This window comes from Apis laboriosa, unplaced genomic scaffold, assembly GCF_014066325.1.
Source record: "Apis laboriosa isolate Shangri-la unplaced genomic scaffold, ASM1406632v1 scaffold23_cov150, whole genome shotgun sequence".
Lineage (NCBI taxonomy): Eukaryota > Metazoa > Arthropoda > Insecta > Hymenoptera > Apidae > Apis > Apis laboriosa.
Genome location: NW_025222452.1, coordinates 3,161,476 through 3,180,735, shown reverse-complemented (window position 1 = coordinate 3,180,735; position 19,260 = coordinate 3,161,476). Strand labels below are relative to the sequence as shown.

Here is a 19,260-nt window from a genome sequence, read left to right as displayed (position 1 = left end):
AACGAGTCATCCCATGCCCATATCCTTCACCACGACTGGCGTGACTTTTAACAAGATAAATAACGTGCTCGCTCTTTTTTTTTCCTCTCCACCCACTCGCATCTTGAGAAGAAAGGGATTGAACACGCGCAAAACTGTAGCCATTATCTCTCTCTCCCCTCTTCATCCTCCCCTTTAACCGCCGGGAAAAAAGATAAAACGCGGAAGTTCCGACGTCTTCCGACGGAAGCGACGATCTCTGCCCGCTTTCGAAAGGAACGTTTATCTCCGAGGATGGGAGGCGAGGTTATTTGTGAACAAATAGGAGGATAGGAGTGGCTGTTGATGGTTTATCGTGGAAACGGCGCTGCAATAATTATTCGCCGGGTGGATGTGTCGAGCAAAGCGAATAGGGGATGGGGAGGAAAGTTACGTTTACTTTCAAAGGCGATTAATCTTTTCGCCCTCCAAGGAGACGCGTATGATTTAATTTCTGGATAGGATTGGGGGCCGGGGTCCTCGAACCGTGAGGGCGAGGTTGGACGGAAACTGAAATCGTGTAAAACAGATTCACCGATAAATCTCGACCGAGGCCGGTAAGGGGAGGGGGAGGGGTGGGAGCTTGCGTTCGTTCTGGTCTAATTTGTGGATCGTTCGGTAAAAGGAAGCTACGTCGTCTACAGGGCGGAGAGGGGAGAGAAGAATTTATAGACAGCCTAATACCGAAAACTCACGGTGAATAGTTCAGGAACAGGGCCCGGACGGGGGTGGTGATATATTTTGAAACTGGGCTGGCTCGCGCCAGTGTACCATTGCCCATACGCGGACTGCTATGATAATTTTTCGATTGGTGTAAATCTAGAGGATTTGCTTTGGCAATGAAAAGAAGAGAATGTTAGCGATGGGTTAGTAGGAACTGTTATAAAAATTTGTTAGTAGGAACTGTTATAAAAATATATATATATATATATTTATAATTGTTAATAAGGAATTTCCCATTGCAGGATGGTTTGAAAAGTTTATGTTTTTTATTCTATTGATGGTCTATTTTCTTTTTTTTTAATTATATTATTTCGAGAATAAATTTTGCATAACGAAAAATTTTCCGAATTTAATATTTCATTGATTGAATCGAATAAAATGAACGAGAAAATTTGAATAAAAAATTGTTAATATCTGTTTTAGTCGTTTCAATCTGATGACACAAATCCGGTTTGGTTTCGTTCAATAATGACTGAAAATTTTATTTCGACGTTAATTCGTCATCCATGCGCGACATTAATTTTATAAAGTATCGATGGATCAATTAATCGTGGTTTTATCCTTTGTTTATAAATCATATCGTTTTTCCATTATAATTAGCGTAATAAATGCATTGCTGCGTTTAGTACAGAAATATTCGCAAATGAATTTTCCATTACATTTCATTATATATATCATTATGAAATTTCATTATGAAATTGAACATGTATATATATATATAAAACATATAATATGTGCAACTAATGGAAGTAAAACTATGATAACTCTCGGTTGACATTAATAACGCGCATCCTTCTCTGTTAAGGTCAAAAGACTCTGCGGAAGTATCCCGTGATGGTGTTCATTCATGGGGAGAGCTTTGAATGGAACAGCGGCAACCCTTACGACGGCACTATATTGGCAGCTTATGGCAACGTCGTCTTTGTCACTATCAACTTTCGCCTGGGCATCCTTGGTAAGTAGATTTAAAAACTCGAATAATTTTAAGAATTATAAGAATAAATCGTCAAATTTAATCATAATCAGATTATTTACCAGAAATTCTTGTTACAAAACGACGAGCAACAAAGAATCTCATTTTTTTTCATATTGCAAGTATTAATAAGTCATAAGCGAGTAGTATAGGTCAAGCACTTTCGCTACATTGAAGTTTATGTATTCGCGTAAAATTGAAGAAAGGTGAAAAGTTGAAAATAAGAGGCATATGTGCACGTTCGAGTCGAATACGAATACGGTACGTTCGATGCGAAATTTTGTTGAAAGTAGGTAAGGCGCAGGCCCTCGACTGACATCGTCTCGATACGAATTTATGAAATCTTGGCGAACGCCACCGGCGGCAGCGTTGCATGAAATCAGGAATTCTGCTTCATTAACGTTCGCGCTTCGCTGCGCCATCGGCTTTTTGATCTTCGACCAACTTCTTTTTATCCCTTCCTCTTTCTTTCTTTCTCTCTCCCTCTCTTTCTCTTTTTCTATCTATCGATCCATCATCTCGCAGCCGGGACAACCGCCATCGCCTCCCGATATCTCTCGCGATCCGTCCGCATAAATAACGAGATCTTAGAACGCTACTTCCCAACAACTTCCTGCACAATTTTTATTTTAACCGCAAAACCGATCTTTCTCTCTCTCAGTTCGATTAATTTCCCGAGCGGATCCGAAAAGGTTTCTTATAAAACCGAACGTAAAACTCCCTATCTCGATACTTTTTTATTGATATTAAAATTCACTGCCTCTCAGATTTCTAAAAAATATGGAGGCTGCTTGAAAATCGTCTACGCGATTTTTGAAAAATACCTTGAAAAATAAACAGAGAATACCGGATAAGACATTTTGATTAAAAAGAAGAACGTTGTAACGTTATTCGTCGCACGACGAAAATCAGATCGATACGTGGAGGTAAGAGATTCGCAGAGATTGAAGCCGAGGCGTAAAACATTCAAGTCCATCCAAGTTCCTAAACCGAGAAAAAGGAAAATTGTTCCGGGAGGAGGAAAAAAAAAAAGAACAATCTGCGGCGAAACAAAGGCGGCCTTTTTGCCCCCAAAACTTTCATCGATCCTTTTTTTCACCATTTTTCCTGTGGCCTGCTCCATATTTTTCCAACTCCCCACCCACCTCGTTCGCAGCTGCCCTATTCGCAACGAATAGAGGCTTCCGCCTATCCTTTTCCTAAAATAATAACGCGACCTCAGCGCGCGCGATGCAAATGGACGGACGTCGGTGAGCGCGAGATGCGCCGCCACATCCGACGAGTTTAGAGTTTGAAAGTTGGGAGAAAGAGATAAAAAGGAGCGAAAGAGAGAGAGAGAGAATGATGGCGGAGGAAAAAAACAAAGAAGCAATCGCGAAACCATAATCATAAATTAGGTTAAAGTGCTAGGGAAAGGCGTTTTAGTTAACTTCACCCTCTTCCCGTTGGATTAGTAGAGTTGGTTCGCGTTGGAGATCGGAATAACTTGAGCAAAACCTTTTGCGAAACAACGGGAGAAAAATATGGATAACGAGGATGCTCGCCCTAATAAAAAGGAGAAGATGCGCGTCCTGTGGCAAGCTTTACGTCTGTGGTTGATATCTCGGTGCAAGATGTAGGCCACCATGAATACAAATACTTCGTTCGAAAGAAATGTACTCTTTCGCTCAAAGATCTTAGTATATGTATAGTAACATGTCTACCAAGGAATTGAAAATTGCTTAGAAATTGTAATGTAACGATTTCATTTTGAAACGCGATGATTAAATTTCAAAATAATTAGAATTCATAATTTATTAATGGATGACGAGGATGCTCGAGTAAGAGGAGAAATTTACTTTACATCTCTATGTCTCGATGCAGAATGCAGCTATGAATGTAAACTGTTTCGCCGATATTTCTCTTTATGAAACAAATATACATTTTCGCTGAAACGTTTTAAAGAATTTAATATATCTATTATTAGAAATTACTTAGAGATTAAACGATTTTATCGATAATTAAATTTCGAGATATTCGTAATTCTAATTAAAGTGATTTCGATTGGATATACTTTTATTTATCTTTGTATCGTTCGTAGGTTTCTTGAGGCCCGGGATCAGGGACGACACAGCGAGCAATTTCGGTCTTCTGGATCAAATTGCGGCGCTTCTTTGGCTACGAGAGAACATCGCCGAGTTCGGCGGCGATCCGAACAGTATTACTCTGGTCGGCCACGGTACCGGTGCAATTTTTGCTAACCTGCTGCTTATCAGCCCTGTGGCTAATAAGAAAGGTAACGGTTATTGCCGCGTCGCGTGTTTGCGACTTTTGCGATCCCTGAATATTAAGAGAACACTTTCGTGGTGGAGAACACGTAACTTCCATTTTCGTGAAATCGATAAGAGCCCCGTGTTTAAACTTCGATTTTAGAACCTCGAAGTTTAAGCATCGCTTTTACCCGAGTCGATGGAGTTTGAGATAAATTCGAGACAAAATTTATTTAAACGCGATTTTACTCGAATGTAATTTTCTTAAGATAAAATAACATTTATAAACAACTCGTACAATCAGTAATTTGGTTAATTTTACAAATGCCAAGCAACGAAAAACAAAACGTCGAATTAAATTAAATAGAATTGAATTGGTTGACTCGACGTCTACGAGTCTCGTAAGTAGAATAGATCCTTTACGATCAGACATTCGAGATTCGAGACAAAATTTATTCAAACGCGATTTTATTCGAATGTAATTTTCCTAAGATAAAATAACATTTATAAACAACTCGTACAATCAGTAATTTGGTTAATTTTACAAATGCCAAGCAACGAAAAACAAAACGTCGAATTAAATTAAATAGAATTGAATTGGTTGACTCGTCGTCTACGAGTCTCGTAAGTAGAATAGATCCTTTACGATCAGACACTCGAGATTCGAAACAAAATTTATTCAAATGTGATTTTACTCGAATATAATTTTCTTAAGTTAAAATAAACAATTCGTACAATCAATAATTTGGTTAATTTTACAAATGCCAAGCAACGAAAAACAAAACGTCGAATTAAATTAAATAAAATTGAATTGGTTGACTCGTCTACGAGTCTCGTAAGTAGAATAGATCCTTTACTCGAGATTCGAGACAAAATTTATTCAAACGTGATTTTACTCGAATATAATTTTCTTAAGTTAAAATAAACAATTCGTACAATCAGTAATTTGGTTAATTTTACAAATGCCAAGCAACCAAAAACAAAACGTTGAATTAAATTAAATAAAATTGAATTGATTGATTCGATGTCTACGAGTCTCGTAAGTAGAATAGATCCTTTACGATCAGACACTCGAGATTCTTTCGTAACTCGAGATTACCATTAAAAATTGCGATAAAATCAAGTTTGACTGTACACGTTCCCTGAAGACACGTTGGATTTTCTTGTAAAGTCATCGGGGAAGAATAATCCTTTCTTGCAAGCAAGAAAGGATACGAGGAAACGTGGATACGACGATCATTTTTCAGCGGAGGTACAGGCCGAAGGGAATAGCACCTTGATATCCGATCAATAATTATACTGTAGAATGAAAAACTTAAGATTTGACGCGCGTGCAAGTAGCGCGATCTCGAGAGAGTCGGGCCATTAATCGTCTTTCCATCTTTCGCAGGTCTCTTCAGTCGAGCTATACTGATGTCCGGATCAGCGTTAAGCGCCGATGCTATCGGGAAAGCACCCTTGCAGATCACCAAACAGGTACATCAATCTCGAACGCGAAAACGAAAATTCTTGCTCACTGATAACTTTCTCATTTAACGCTTTCCCTTATCTAATTTTTTCCTATCATCTTTTTTTCATCCAAATCGTATAATCGTAAAAATTAAAAAAAGGACTATTACGTCGACTCACGTTGCGTGTTTACCACTAATTCTTGAATTTTAATAGGTATACGTGATTAGTAGTTCTCTTAGAACTGATAAAGCTTGAGTTCAATATGCGTAATTCTATCTGAAAAGAAAACGAGCGTGTTCAAGTTCCGATCTTGTATCAAAAGAAAGAAAAAAAAAAAATCGATATACAGCATTTACGCTTTAAAATGAAAACGAATCCTTTTTACTTTTCGAACGGAGCGTGTACGATCGGATCTCAATATCAGACGGCAATATGGAGAGGGATCGATAGAAGAAGAACATTGCAAGATTTCAAGCTCACAATGGATGATGGTTGAGCCGTGAAAAGGGAAAGTACGATTTTACGCGAATCGACATTTGGCTTGTGGGGAGAATCGGAACGTTTCAATCCCGACGTGTCTGACATCTTGTCGACGGAAGATCGATATCGTGTTGCCCCTCGTGTGTAGGGGTAAACGAGCCGCGTTTCTGACCGCGTACGATCGCCTCGTATCCAGGGTGGAAGGACGTAAGGTCGCGCGGTTGCGATTCGAATATCGGCGGAAATATCTCTTTCTCTTTCTTTTTTTTCATCGCGAGCAGCAATTTCGTCGATGATTTCGACGTTGAGAGCATTCGTCGGGGGACGCGATAAAATGGTTGGAATCGTTCTTTTCAGGTGGCGCACGCCCTTCACTGCCCCACCACCACCGACAGCGATCTGGCAATATGTTTGCGCGGCCAAGACGTGGACACTCTGCTGAACGTGAAGATTCATAAACCGAATTACGTCCCTGCATTCGCTCCGTTGATCGACAACGCGGTCATTCCGGACAAGCCTTACAACTTGATGAAAAACCCTCAGTTCGACAGGTACATCGCGGAATATATGCTAATACGTCGAATATTTATTATTAGAGAAACTGTTTTAAAAGTCTCTTATATTACGATTGACGCGTTTGTGCGAGTTTCTACGTCCACGTATTTTTAATTTAATGATTTATCCGCGCAACGCAGTTCACTTTTTCGCATAATTGAAAATCCGACGATATGGAAATATATTTATTTATATTTACGATGTAATATTCTAGATATATAATTTAAATAACGAAAGAGCAAAGTAAATTTTGCTCGTTATCTTTTTTTTCAGAACAATTAATCTTTCTTTTTAATTAATTCGTTGATACTGCGCGCAGCTCGATAGCTGCTGTTTAAATGCATTTTTATCAAAGGATAAAAAAAAAAAAAAGAAAAATTCCATTATATCCGATATGTGTAAAAATGGTTGAATTCGAAAATTTATAGACGACTTTGAAACACTTTTGCGACGGCTTCGAAAAAGGTGTTGGAAAAACTTTTATTCAATCCTATTCGAGCGAAATTTTCGTCCATCTATCGTTTCAAAGTTACGACTTGGCCTAGTTGAATACGTAAAGAAGTAAATACGCGCAGCGGCGTAATATAAATTCAATATAGTCTAACGTGTGTTTAGAAAAATATGTTTCTCTTTTTTACTGTGGTAAAAGTATATATAAGTACGCCTCGTAAATTGGAGAAATACGCGAAAACTTCAAAGGAAAAAGAATGTGTTTGTAAACAGGTTCGATCTGATGTACGGCGTCACGGAATCGGAGAAGTATCACTTGTTGTCACCGGTGGATCTGATGCACGGGATGTCGGAAGGGCAGAGGGATGCGGTCCTGAAGGAACACGCCAAGGTACGTTTCGATTTCTTTCTTCGCTTAATTTTCTCGGCCGTTGGATCCGTCGGAATCCCGTTTCTTCCCGGAAGAAATTCGTGATTTATCGGGGAGAGAAATTGGTATACGCGTGGGAGGAACGGATAGGAATATTTGTACACGATATTGAACCGTGCGAAATTCAGCCGACGTGCCGATAACAAAGTGACGCGATATTTCTTGGTCGGCAGGCGACGCACGAGCTTGAAGCGGAATTAATCCTGTCCAAGATTCTGGAACAATACGGCGATTTCTCGCCAGGATTTCAGGGAGAGTACATGCTGAAGAATCGCGATCTCGTGCTCGAGGCTCTATCCGACAGCGGTACCGTCGCCCCGTTAATAATGGCCGCGAATTTGCACTCGAGGGCGAACCCGAACAGCTACATGTACGTCTTCGCGCATCCGAAAGCGACGCAGGAGTACTCTGGCGTAAGTAATCCTTTCGAATCCGCTAGTTCTACCTTCGTTCCTTCCTCTTCTCGATCAATCGCTCGATTGCGATAATAATGATAATAAATACTATTATTTACGTTTTTGCAAAATTAAAGGTAGGATAGGATCTCCACTCGACAAATCGAATCGTGCAAATCTTTCGTACAAAGATCGCAATCTTCGAGAGGAAAAATTCTGCGTTAAAAACTCGAGCGAATGCACAAGCTTTCCACGGAGTTGGATCGAAACTCCACGAAATCGCAATATGATAAAAGGTCCGCTCCCTATTCAAGAGTCGCGGTTCGATGGGTGATAACGGAACACTCTCCGGCTTGACGAATTCGGAATCCGGGTCGAGGACCCGGAAGAAGGCTGGTAGAAAATATTAAGGAAACTGTATAAATCCGAGGCGGGCCCCGTGGAAACTGGAGCACGTACGATTAGACGGTGTACTTTGCATTTTATTCATTTTCCGCCGGCAACGCGCGAGATTCCTTGGCGGAAACTGGTCTGAGGGAGCGTGACCTACTCTGACCAGGTTGGTCGGATAGAAAAATCCCGGCTGCGAAGACCCATTTGGACGCCGTCCAACTATTTTTATCGCCGCTGCGTACCGGCCTGTTACGCTCCACGTCCAAGAGTACAGTGACCGGGCCTGTGTCGTTAAATCGAACGTCACGTTTCCAACCTTGCTCGTCGTTACCTGTGGAATTTATGAACGACAAAAAGGAAACGTTCTCGACAGGAATTGATGCGGTAGCAATTTTACCACGACAACAAATTCGTGATTCCAGAATATTCTTTGACTCGAGTGGAACGACAAAAAGGAAACGTTCTCGACAGGAATATCGTTGCCACTGTGCTGGCAAAAGTGTCGGCAAATTCACGATATCTACGAGTATTGCTCTCAATTGGAATACCAATACTTTAACTTTTTTTTCGGATATATTTATTGCGTGTTTGTACGAATTTGACTCGATTGGTATCCGTTTGTATCAGATACATATATGCGCGTGTCTTTAAGAGAATTTTAAAAATGGCATCGATGCGGTAGCAATTTTACCACGACAACAAATTCGATTTGATTCCAGAATATTCTTTGATTCGAGTGGAACGACAAAAAGGAGACGTTCTCGACAGCAATATCGTAGCCACTGTGCTGGCAAAAGTGTCGGCAAATTCACGATATCTACGAGTATTGCTCTCAATTGGAATACCAATACCTTAACTTTTTTTTCGGATATATTTATTACGTGTTTGTACGAATTTGACTCGATTGGTATCCGTTTGTATCAGATACGTATATACGCGTGTCTTTAAAAGAATTTTAAAAACAATGGAAAACAAATTCGTGATTAATTCAAGAATATTATTTGACTCGAGTACTTGAAATCGTGCGATTGATCGATAAATATAGATTGTCAACAACAGGTGGAGCGAAGAAGTTGCAATAACGAGAATAATTCCCTTTTTCTCTTTTACGAGCGTAACAAAGCGTGTTACATCAAACATTCTTGCGTATTTGCAGCAACAACGCAAGTACACCGTGCACAGCGAAGAGTTGCCATATTTGCTGGGCGCTCCTCTCGATGGGTTGCGCGGCCGATACGATATCGGCGAAACGCTCTTCTCCGAGGCTATAATGAACTGGTGGTGCAGCTTCGCCTACATAGGGTAAGTTACTGCCACCTCTAAATAATAGAATAAATCGATCGAATTAATAAATTTAAGAATAACTTGGTCCAGAGTAACGATATCGGATACGATATTAAATCTCCTCTAAACATTCTGTTATTCCGCCCTCGTTTTCATCTCCCAGAGATTTCCCCCCGACATTGGATGAAATAAAACGGCGTAAAATGTTCAATAAAAATTATGATTCTCGCCAATCGCGGGAACGACCATTACGACCATTCACGCGACGAGAAACGAGCATCAGGGAGATTTAACAGGGTCGCGGTTAAATCTATTTGGAAAAATAATTACAAGTCTCGTGGGCTGGGTAGGTAGTAACCGGGAATGGTTAAACATAAATATTCAGGGACCCGTATAATTGAAAATCATGTTTGAGAGGGCGTCACTCTATTTTCCGTTGGCCGGCTGATAATGAATTTCCACAGGTTGAACTCAAAATTCCCCGTTGCAGTTTTATCCCGAGTTACCACGCTCTCGAATTATTTGTATAAAATTCTCAGAGATTTATCGTACAAAGCGGTCAAAGCGAAGTCGAGGTGAACGAGATGGGCGGGCATAGGTGAATGAAAACGACGGTTTCAACGCCGAATTTATTATTTAACGATAGAGTCGAACCAGCTTTCGAATTCGCTAATTTTAATCGGCGGTATAAACATATATTCGAACTTTGCGCCAATTTTCGTCGCTTGTTTCAGTCCATTTAACATCCTTTTTAACAATCATTTAAAAAATTTCAATCTCTCAAACGAAAGAAGTAACAAGTTTGCGTTTATTAATGGCATATAAGAAAATCGAAAAAAGAAAAATTGAAAACTATTAAATACGAAATTGTTTATCCGAAGAATTAAAAAATTTTGATAATTCTAGAAAATGGAAATAACAGATGATGATAAAATTTTAAATATTACAGATTTCATTCAACTCTCGCGTCCGCACTGTCGAATACCGCGAGAATCGTCAAATCTTGTTTATTTTTTTTCTTTTTTTTTTGTGATATCATTCTATCGATAGGAGACTCAATTCGTGGACCGTAAATCGCGATGACTAAAATGCACATCTGCTAAATGGAGCGCAATAATTAAAACGTAAGTTAAATGGACTAGTTCGGCCCGGTTCCCATTATTTACTATTCGAACGTGTTGTTGTTCCACAACTCATTGCGAAGCTTTGCGCGTGAAAAAAGTAGCGAAGAATCTTTTTTTTTTTTCTTTTTTTTACGTTTAATTTGATTAGCCCGAATATCAGAGAAAAAAAAGTGGCTTGGAAATTGGAAACCCTTAAACGAAGAAAGATGATTAAGCCTTTCCTTCCGTCGATCGTTTCCACCCGTCAAATACCCGAGAGCTGAATTTTATATCTAATTTCAGAATTTCTTCAAAGGGAATTTAGATTACCATCTTTAAGAGATGGATACCGTTCAAGTGCGGTTGATATCTCGAAAGTTTCAAAGTTTCTTTCTTTTTTCTTTTTTTTTTTTTTTTCCAAGTCTGTGGTATTTGATGTCGGTAACTGATGTACTCGAAAGGGGAGGGGGTGGGAAAAAATTCGAAAGAATGACGATACGATCCGATATATTTTCTCGAAACTAATTTAACATCCGAGTAATTTCGTTGCTAACCCAATCGAAAAGAAGCCCCATTTATTATCGGAAATAACCCGACAGAACAAGTTCGCGCAAAGAATGGACGTTGTAGAAAAATCTAAAAATTACTATACAACGGAAATGGAAACGTTGAACCGAGATAAAACGACGATCGATCCGAACGGGTGCCTTCAATTCGAACCTTGTTATCCCGGACACTGGTTATTGGTGAATTAACGATCCGACACGTCGGCCATTTTAATTTTCTCGATACGAGCAGATTACCTACATATACAAATTACCGGTACATTTCATTTCTGGGGGGAGGGAGGAGGAAGGGGGAGGGACAAACGTCGATTCCCTCCGGAATCCCGATGACCAATCGATTCCGATGTTTTATCTTCGGATAGCGGTGCGAAATTTCTCTCGTATTTCATCGCTCGCGTCACGAGATAATTTTCGCAAAACGAAAATTCCACCATCACGATATATACGCGCGTATCGCAGAGTCGTAAAGTCGTCCCTCTTCGTCTCTCGTTCGTTTCTCTCGTTCACTCCTCTATCCTCCCCCCTCCCCCGTCGATGATCCTCCCGCGTATCGATAGGGGAGGAGCATCTCTACCCGATTGTTCGGCTTCCTTGGAAACTACAGCCGAGTGAATCGACGACTATAACACTTTCAACGATTCTCCCCCCCCTCACCAAAACGGTGTCGCGCCTTTCCGTTCCAAGATTATCCTTTCATCCGGGGAGGATGATTCGTTTATGGATCAACCAGAGTAGAGTATCCACAAGATAACACCCGCGCCCATCTCTTCCCATCGGCGGGAGAACTCGAGATTTCCCCCCTCCACCCCTTTCTCTTTGATCGAGGCAAAATTGCATATGCATCGTGACACGACACCGAGAGAGAGATCACCGGAGGGAGGAGGGGGAGGGGAACTGGGTCGATCCAATTAAGCGAAACAAAGCTGTTTAATGCACGCGGTCGCAGCCGAAGTAAACGCCACGTGTGTGGCTCGTGACACCGGCTGATCGATATCGAGCGTGACACCGTGTCACGCCTCCTTCGAAGAATATATCTTGCATGGATGCCGCGATGCGTATTCGCGGTACGTGGGGCGTGGTTGTTTTATTTTACTTGGTCGGAGGAAAGAGGGGGTGGAACATTTGGTGGAACGGAATGGTTAACAGGATTGTTCCCTTCTTTCTTCGTTCGAAACAGATTTCATCGTTTGAATAGATATATCTGGCTCTGTCCGTGATCCGTTTCGAATATAAAAATATCGAATATAAAATATTACGGACACAGGGAAGATTAATTTTTTGCCAATCTCGTGTATTTAATTCATCTTACATTCGAATTTAATGATTCACGTATATGTTTCTCCAGCTTTCTTCTTCGGCAAAAGATACGAAATTCGAAGGTGCGGAATGGAAAAGAGGAGGGGGAGGGGATAGATAGAATTTTTCGATTTAAATTGGAGGAGCGAGAATTCCCGACTGTTGATGATGTCCGATCTCGATTCAACGATCAGGTGGATTTTATGCTCGCGCTTCAGAGAATCGTAGAAGAAAAGGAAGGATGGGCCGTGAACGGTAAAATTGCGATCATAGTCGTTTGGAAGGGAGTGATGGCGTGTCGCCTGGGAATGGCCCCCTCTTTTTCCCTTTGAGATACCCGTTCCGAGCACAAGTTGGGGAGGAAAGCGCGAGTATCGCGTAGCAGAAACGGAGTAGAGTTATCGTGTATCAAAATTTCGATATTGGACTGGTTTTCCGATATCCGAGCGCGGATATACGATATCATTTTGCGAGCGTTGAAGCTCGAGCAGCTGGGAATGTCGCTTCGAACGATCCTTGCCTGGGACTTTATTGAAAACATCGCGGAATCGCAATTTTGGTTTTCATTCCGGTATTCGATTCCGATTGGACACCGAGAGAACGAGCCGCGAGCTTGTAATCCTCCGCGACAAAAATATTCGACGATCGCGGGTCAAAGGTATTTTATCCTACGATGCGCCATTCGAGAACGCTGTAAATTCGATGGAAATCTCGTATCGCGATTTTACGCGAATCGATCGAAGATCGTGTTTAAACTTGGTCGATATTGGGAGGAAAATATTTGCCTTCCTTTTTTTCTCCTTCTTCACAATTTTTGCAATAAATTATTAGGAATCCAAACGTGAAAGCAATCTCAAAGCGATATCCGTACATGAGGAATGGACTGAAGGAATTGAGCCAGTACGACATCGATTGGCCCGAGTACGATCCTCAGAATCAGAGGTACCTCAATCTTAGTAAGTTCTCAAGATTGTCTTGCCGGCGACCGACTACACCGACCACTGATTAAAGAAATATACGAATGGTAAATGAATATAGCGATTCCACCGAGCACGGGTATGCAGTACCGACTTGCTGAAATGCAATTCTGGAACGAGCATCTACCCAAAATGCTTCTTCATCCTGGCAAAGACATACCGTTGCCGATCCGACCGAAAGGGCCGAGACCGCAAATTCTCGACATCGCTGATGGGATTGGAAAGTATGCGAATGCGAGCAGGGATTATGACACGTACGGTTCCAGGTTGGTAACTTTTCATCATTGATTAATTCTCGAATCAATTCCTTCTCAAAAATTCAATGTACAGAGAGAGAGAGAGTACAAATATCATTTGCATCTTTTTCTTTTTTTTTGAACGTACACTTTCTTTTATACATTTCGTATCGTTCATTTACGACGACGATTTAAAAATTGATACGAAATTCATCTCTCGTTAAATATTGAAATATTATTGTGAAATATAGATGGCATTTTTAAGTAATAAAAACGCGGTTAAACGCGTTAATCCAGACGCGGCCATTGCTCTCCGCTAAAAGCATCGTCTCATTTCGAGAGGGAATGATTTGAATTATAAATTAGAGAGATCGAAAGATAAATCTGTCGCGAATATATATATATATATATATATATATATATCCTTTTCTAGAAATAATTCAATTTAATTCCGCCGCTCGTCCTACACGTATCGCACCGACGTTTAAACGTATCGTCTAATTAACGAGCGGGCTAACGACGCGACAATCATTGTTTATTTTAAACCGGGTGAAACGCGTGTTATTTATTCTCTCGTTGTCTCGTGAAAAATTCAGGTCCGGGGATCGATTGAAAAATTAAAAGCACTCATTTTCGTGCGGCGTTACGCGAGCCTCTGTGTTTATCAAACCGTGCGCCCAACATTTAATGAAACGTCACTTGCACCGCGCCGCGTCCTGCTTCCTTATTTGTCCCCAACGTTTAAATTATTTCGCGCGCCGTTATTCGAACGGAATCCATTCAAAACGCAAGTACAAAGAGGCGAAAGATTTCGCTCCAGTTTCGCTCCAGGCTTAACTCATTAACATTCCGAGAGCAGCCCAGGATACCCACCACGGCCCCGCATTTTCCCCGAACAAACGAGCACACCATGATTTAATCCCTCGAAACAAGTAACCGGTTAAATTCCAACACCTTATCGAATTACTCGCAATCCCGTCTATGAATATCTGTACAAGGCCGTACAAATCTGAGAAACTAGCAAACTAAAGTTCAATCCAAACTCGCGTGTACTCCTGAAACGATACAAGTTTTCCCACCTCCTCCTCCTTCCTCCTTCGAGGAAGCTTCCCTGCAAACAACATCTGCAGTTCTCCCAACTTTCGCGTTCCCGCGTCTTTGCCTCACGCTCGTAAAAATTAACGTCTCCCTTTCTTCTCTGATTTATCGAGCGATTTAGCTAGCACCAGTTTTCCTTTTCTTTTTCTCTTTTTTTTTTTTCTCGAGTCGAATAAGCGTCTCGCGTTGCAGATTCAAGGAGGGGAGTCGAGGCGAGGCGGAGGAGATATCGACGACCACTGAGATCGCTACCTCCCCCCAATCGTCTGAGGAGGAAGCGATTCCACAGCCAAGCGCGCCCAAGAGTTCTTCCGTGATCGCTATGCTGACGGGTTTCGGCGCGTTATTCTTGCTGATCAACTTCACGGCGTGCCTCTACCTGTACTGCAAGAAGCAGGAGACGAAGATGAAGGGGACAGGGGTGAAGAGGCGGGCGAGCCAGAAGGAAGGGAAGTCGGACAAGTACGAGAACCATTACGGGGAGCTTGGTTACAAGAGCGACAGTAAACCGGATCTGAACGACGTGATAAAGAACGACAAGGCGTACGACAACAACTCGAACTTCGGCAGGCGGTCGAAATTGTCGAGGCAGAGTTCCGGATCCACCATAGACACCCACATCAAGGTTAGGGAGTGGATACAACAGGAGATAGTGCACAGGTAGGTTGTCGGTTTCGAGCGATCGGGTCCGAAAACCGGCCTCTCCCCTTTTCTCCCAGTTTCGCAACGACGTCGAGGAGTTAATTAATCCAATCGAGTTGGGCTCGCTCCCGGAGACTTTGATGTTTCGCTGATTCATCGGAATCAATGTCTCGGCTACGCCCTCGATTTCGACCCTCCATTTCGACCCTCGATTCCGCGTCGTTGAAATTCACTTTAATCACGGAGATCGATAGAGATCGATCGGTGAACACTTTGGACCGAGTTTCTTCTTCGAGTTGAACGAGTCGCTCCTCTGTTCCTTGAAATTGGAGAGCTGTGCACAGTTTTCCAACTTCTCTCTCTCGTTCCGTCTGTCCATTACTTATTTCGCTCGTCTCTTTCTTTGCCGATTTATCATCAATTAATCTCTACGCGTCGTCTCAATCTCCGAAAGCGTCCATCTTTTTTTTTTTTTTTTTTTTTACTTGGCTAAAATATTTTGTTGGAAAAGGTGTTCCCCCAGGTTTCTCAGGAAGACGCGCGAAACGTTGCAAAAGGAGCATGAGGACAAATTGACGAAACAACAACAGCAACAAGAAGCGGAGAAGAAAAGGTTGGAGGAGGAGCTGTCGAAGGAGAGGAAGGAGGAGGCGAGGTACGATAAAGATCCGACTCTGATCGTACGTCCTGGCAAGAAATCAAAGGTCCCGAAGGTATCGGTGGCCATCGACGCCACACCCGCGGCAAGAACCGAATCGATCCTGAACCAGATGCCTATCGAGCTGGCGAAGGGCGTCGAGGCGGGCCTCGACCCGTTCAACAAGAGTATCGATTATCCGATGATCGATCCCAGCCAGTTGCAAACAGCTCCTCAGGTGGTTGTCATAGAGCACCATCACTCGAAAAGCGATCCGTTACCGATGGAAAACGTGTTGAAGAGCGTGAAACCGAATTTCTCCACGCCGAGGATTTACGAATCCGATTCGGGGAGCACGAGCAGCCTCTACGCCAAGATTAACCCCAAGTTGAAATCCCGCTTGCCCCGCCCCGAATTGGCGGTGAATCGGGAAGGATCGGCGATGGATCAGACCGAGGATATTTACGTGAAAATGGGGCCCAAGTTGACTACGTTCGGTTCGCCACCACCCGCGGATACTTGCGGGGATATAAACGTAACCTGCAGGGAGTCCAGCCCGGAGGAGAGGGAATGCGTGAGCCCGGAAGAAGCCCTGAGGACCATCAAGAGGAGAAACTATCCCAAAGTTCTGCCAGACATCGAGAAAAGGCGATCCCTCCCGGCGCCCAGCAGCTTGTTCGCGTCCAAACAGGGCGCCGGTTCTTTGAAGGATTACAGAAGCGGATTCCACTCGTCTTCGTCGTCGTCCTCTCATCAACCCCCCCAACCCCCACCGAGGACGTTCGGCCCGTCCAAGAGCTTGGAGTTCGCCGAGGAGAGCGAGAATCAATCCGAAACGGAGACGATCGTTACTAATCTTCACGTTGGCCCGTTGCTCAGAAGGCAGGACTATTCGGCGAAGAACAATTCCGACCCGAGTATCATCGACTCTTTGGACGAAAGGATGGACAACAGGTCGAGCAGGGTGCAGGGCGGCGGTGGCAGCGTGGACACGATTTACTCGAGCAACGCGTGCCATCATCCCGGCCACGAAATCGGCCAACCGATTTTCCAGAGCGTGGGCAAGGACATAGGGAATCCGATCGCCTTGTTGCAGTCGGGTATCGGTAATCCTAACTGGTACAAATCAACTCCGACGGGGAACGGGGATATCTGTATAGGGACGGCGTCCTCGGAGCCCAGGATCACTATCAGAGAAGTGGAGAAACAGCCTCAATTCGGTGGCTCGAATTGGGACACGAGGATCCCAGGTACCGAGCCGAGAATCGTGATCACGCCTAGAGTCGGCAATCTTCTGGGACAGAATCAGAGCTTGAGCCGGGCGGTGGTGAATCTGTCGGGCACCGCTTCCGACCAGGGGCTCGACAGAGAAATTAAATCCCCGCACGAGTCGAGCAGATCCAATACCAGCTCGATCGAGCAACTGGAATCGGATTGCCCCCTAACCTCGTGCTCCTCCCCCGACTCCGGATCGCCGAGCGGCCAACCCGGCCAAGAGCCGCGAAAGGAGCCGCGAATAATAATCACGGCCAGGGACACGAAGGGTTCCTCCTCGTCCTCCTCGAGCTTGAAACAACCGAAGATCATCATCAAGCCTACGTCCAGCTTGCAGAGGAGCAGGGATCACAGGAATATTCCGAAAGTGTCGGCCATCCCGCCCCCGGAGCAGAGCTGCCAGAGCGTCGAGAGGGACAAGCCCTCGGGCGAGCAGAGGGAAAAGCCACCCTTGAAGGAGAAGCCGAAGATCACCAGGATACCCTCGTTCTCGAGGCGCGTGGAGGAGCCCTCGGGCGGAACCGAGAGGGCGGCCATCCCCTCGTACCCCGAGAAGGCGGAAATCGTGCACAGGGTGGAGGCGGTGGCCAGCGGCAAAGTGGTGAACGTGACCGTGGCTTGCGATGGGAAGTCGAGCATTCCTACGTTGCAACGGAAGGAGGGTGAAAAGTGTTCGAGCGTCGAGTCGGGGACCGGGCCCTTGAATACGGCCACAATCAAAAAGAAACCGGCCAGCAAAAAGTAAAAGGAAGTATCCGTCGTGCGCTTCTTCCACCATTGTTCAACTTCGGACCGTTACTTTCGGCTGAGTAGTTTTCTATGTTTCAAATCAACTATTCGGTCGTCCACTTGACGCTCTGATCCTTTGCCGACCAGGAAAGGGAAAGTAATTGGTTTCTTTCCTTCTTCTTTTTTTTCTTTTTTTTTTTTTGCCCGTCTAGGAAGAGAAGAGATTCGTAAAGGATAAAACAAAGGATACACAAGAGATATCTTATAGGGACCACGAAATTGAGATCCGAAGCGGTGTACGATACGAAGATCGTGATAAGATCGTGATGAGATCGAAGCGTGTTAATTTCTAACGATTTTTATTGTTTTTAAATAATTATTATTTGTAGTAGATGTAATTTTTTCTTTTGTACCATATTCGGGAATATTTGTCCAATCATTAAAACGAACAAAGTCAAGTAATAAACCGTTTGGAATAAAGCGTTTCTTTAACCTTTAGTCGTGTAATCGCAATCATCGTGCACAGTATTAATTTTATATAAACGATATGCCTATTAAACTAAGATCTAATCTACGTTAATTAAAATGATCTGTTATATTATTTAACACCGTATTTATTTACGTATATAAACACTAGTGACCATCGATTATTTTTTTAATCTCTCCAATTATTTTTCCGTGTTATAAATTGCTCTCTTAATTACTCTTATCTCGAACAAATATTTCCCTCTTTTTTTTTTTTCTTTTTCTTACCACGTTATCGAACGTCTGCGCTAGGTGCATGCACACGAGGCTTGAGGTAAATGATTTTCATACCGTTATAGGGCGGAGCAACGTGGGGTTGAAAGTGTTTCCCTGAGCTGGGTGTCGCGGCGAGTCTCTGGTTATCATTTTTCAGTACGCGGCTGGCGTACCATTTATCTTGCAACTTTATCTTTATCCACTGGAACTTTATTATTAAGTAAAACAAAGTCTATAAGTCACACAGCGTTGTCGGGAGAGATCTGGCCGCTGTCTGACGTAAGGGGTGTGCCGGCGAGAAGACTGCGGGATTGGAAACGACGTGAGAACGGAATCCAACGAGTAATGCGATTTCTCCTCGATCGACGAAAGAAAACCGAATGTTACTTTTTTATATGATTCTTTCCTCGGTTACATTTGTATAACGGCGGTGCCATTTATACGATGCGTGTAACGTAATTTTTCATAATAATAATTTTCCAAATACGTTAGAGAAGTGAAACAAACGTTCCGTAAATTGTTCGTTTCTTTCTTCGCATTTTTAGTATCTCTTCTGAT

At 42.9% G+C, this 19,260-nt stretch overlaps 1 protein-coding gene across 4 annotated transcripts in view; it reads left to right on the top strand.

The window, feature by feature from the left end:
* Positions 1 to 18,588, top strand: part of LOC122713500 — a 66,197-nt gene extending 47,609 nt beyond the window's left edge. For 3 of the 4 annotated variants that reach the window (XM_043934034.1, XM_043934033.1, XM_043934035.1), the window contains exons 4-14: positions 1,547 to 1,696; positions 3,795 to 3,989; positions 5,354 to 5,439; positions 6,253 to 6,446; positions 7,174 to 7,291; positions 7,504 to 7,743; positions 9,275 to 9,420; positions 13,199 to 13,323; positions 13,406 to 13,610; positions 14,871 to 15,338; positions 15,832 to 18,588. In XM_043934034.1, coding sequence (XP_043789969.1) covers positions 1,547 to 1,696; positions 3,795 to 3,989; positions 5,354 to 5,439; positions 6,253 to 6,446; positions 7,174 to 7,291; positions 7,504 to 7,743; positions 9,275 to 9,420; positions 13,199 to 13,323; positions 13,406 to 13,610; positions 14,871 to 15,338; positions 15,832 to 17,977 — 4,073 coding nt within the window. In that variant the 3' untranslated portion in view covers positions 17,978 to 18,588. The remainder of the gene's footprint in view (positions 1 to 1,546; positions 1,697 to 3,794; positions 3,990 to 5,353; positions 5,440 to 6,252; positions 6,447 to 7,173; positions 7,292 to 7,503; positions 7,744 to 9,274; positions 9,421 to 13,198; positions 13,324 to 13,405; positions 13,611 to 14,870; positions 15,339 to 15,831) is intronic. The other variant, XM_043934036.1, reaches the window with a different exon arrangement.
* The last annotated feature ends 672 nt before the right edge of the window (positions 18,589 to 19,260 follow it).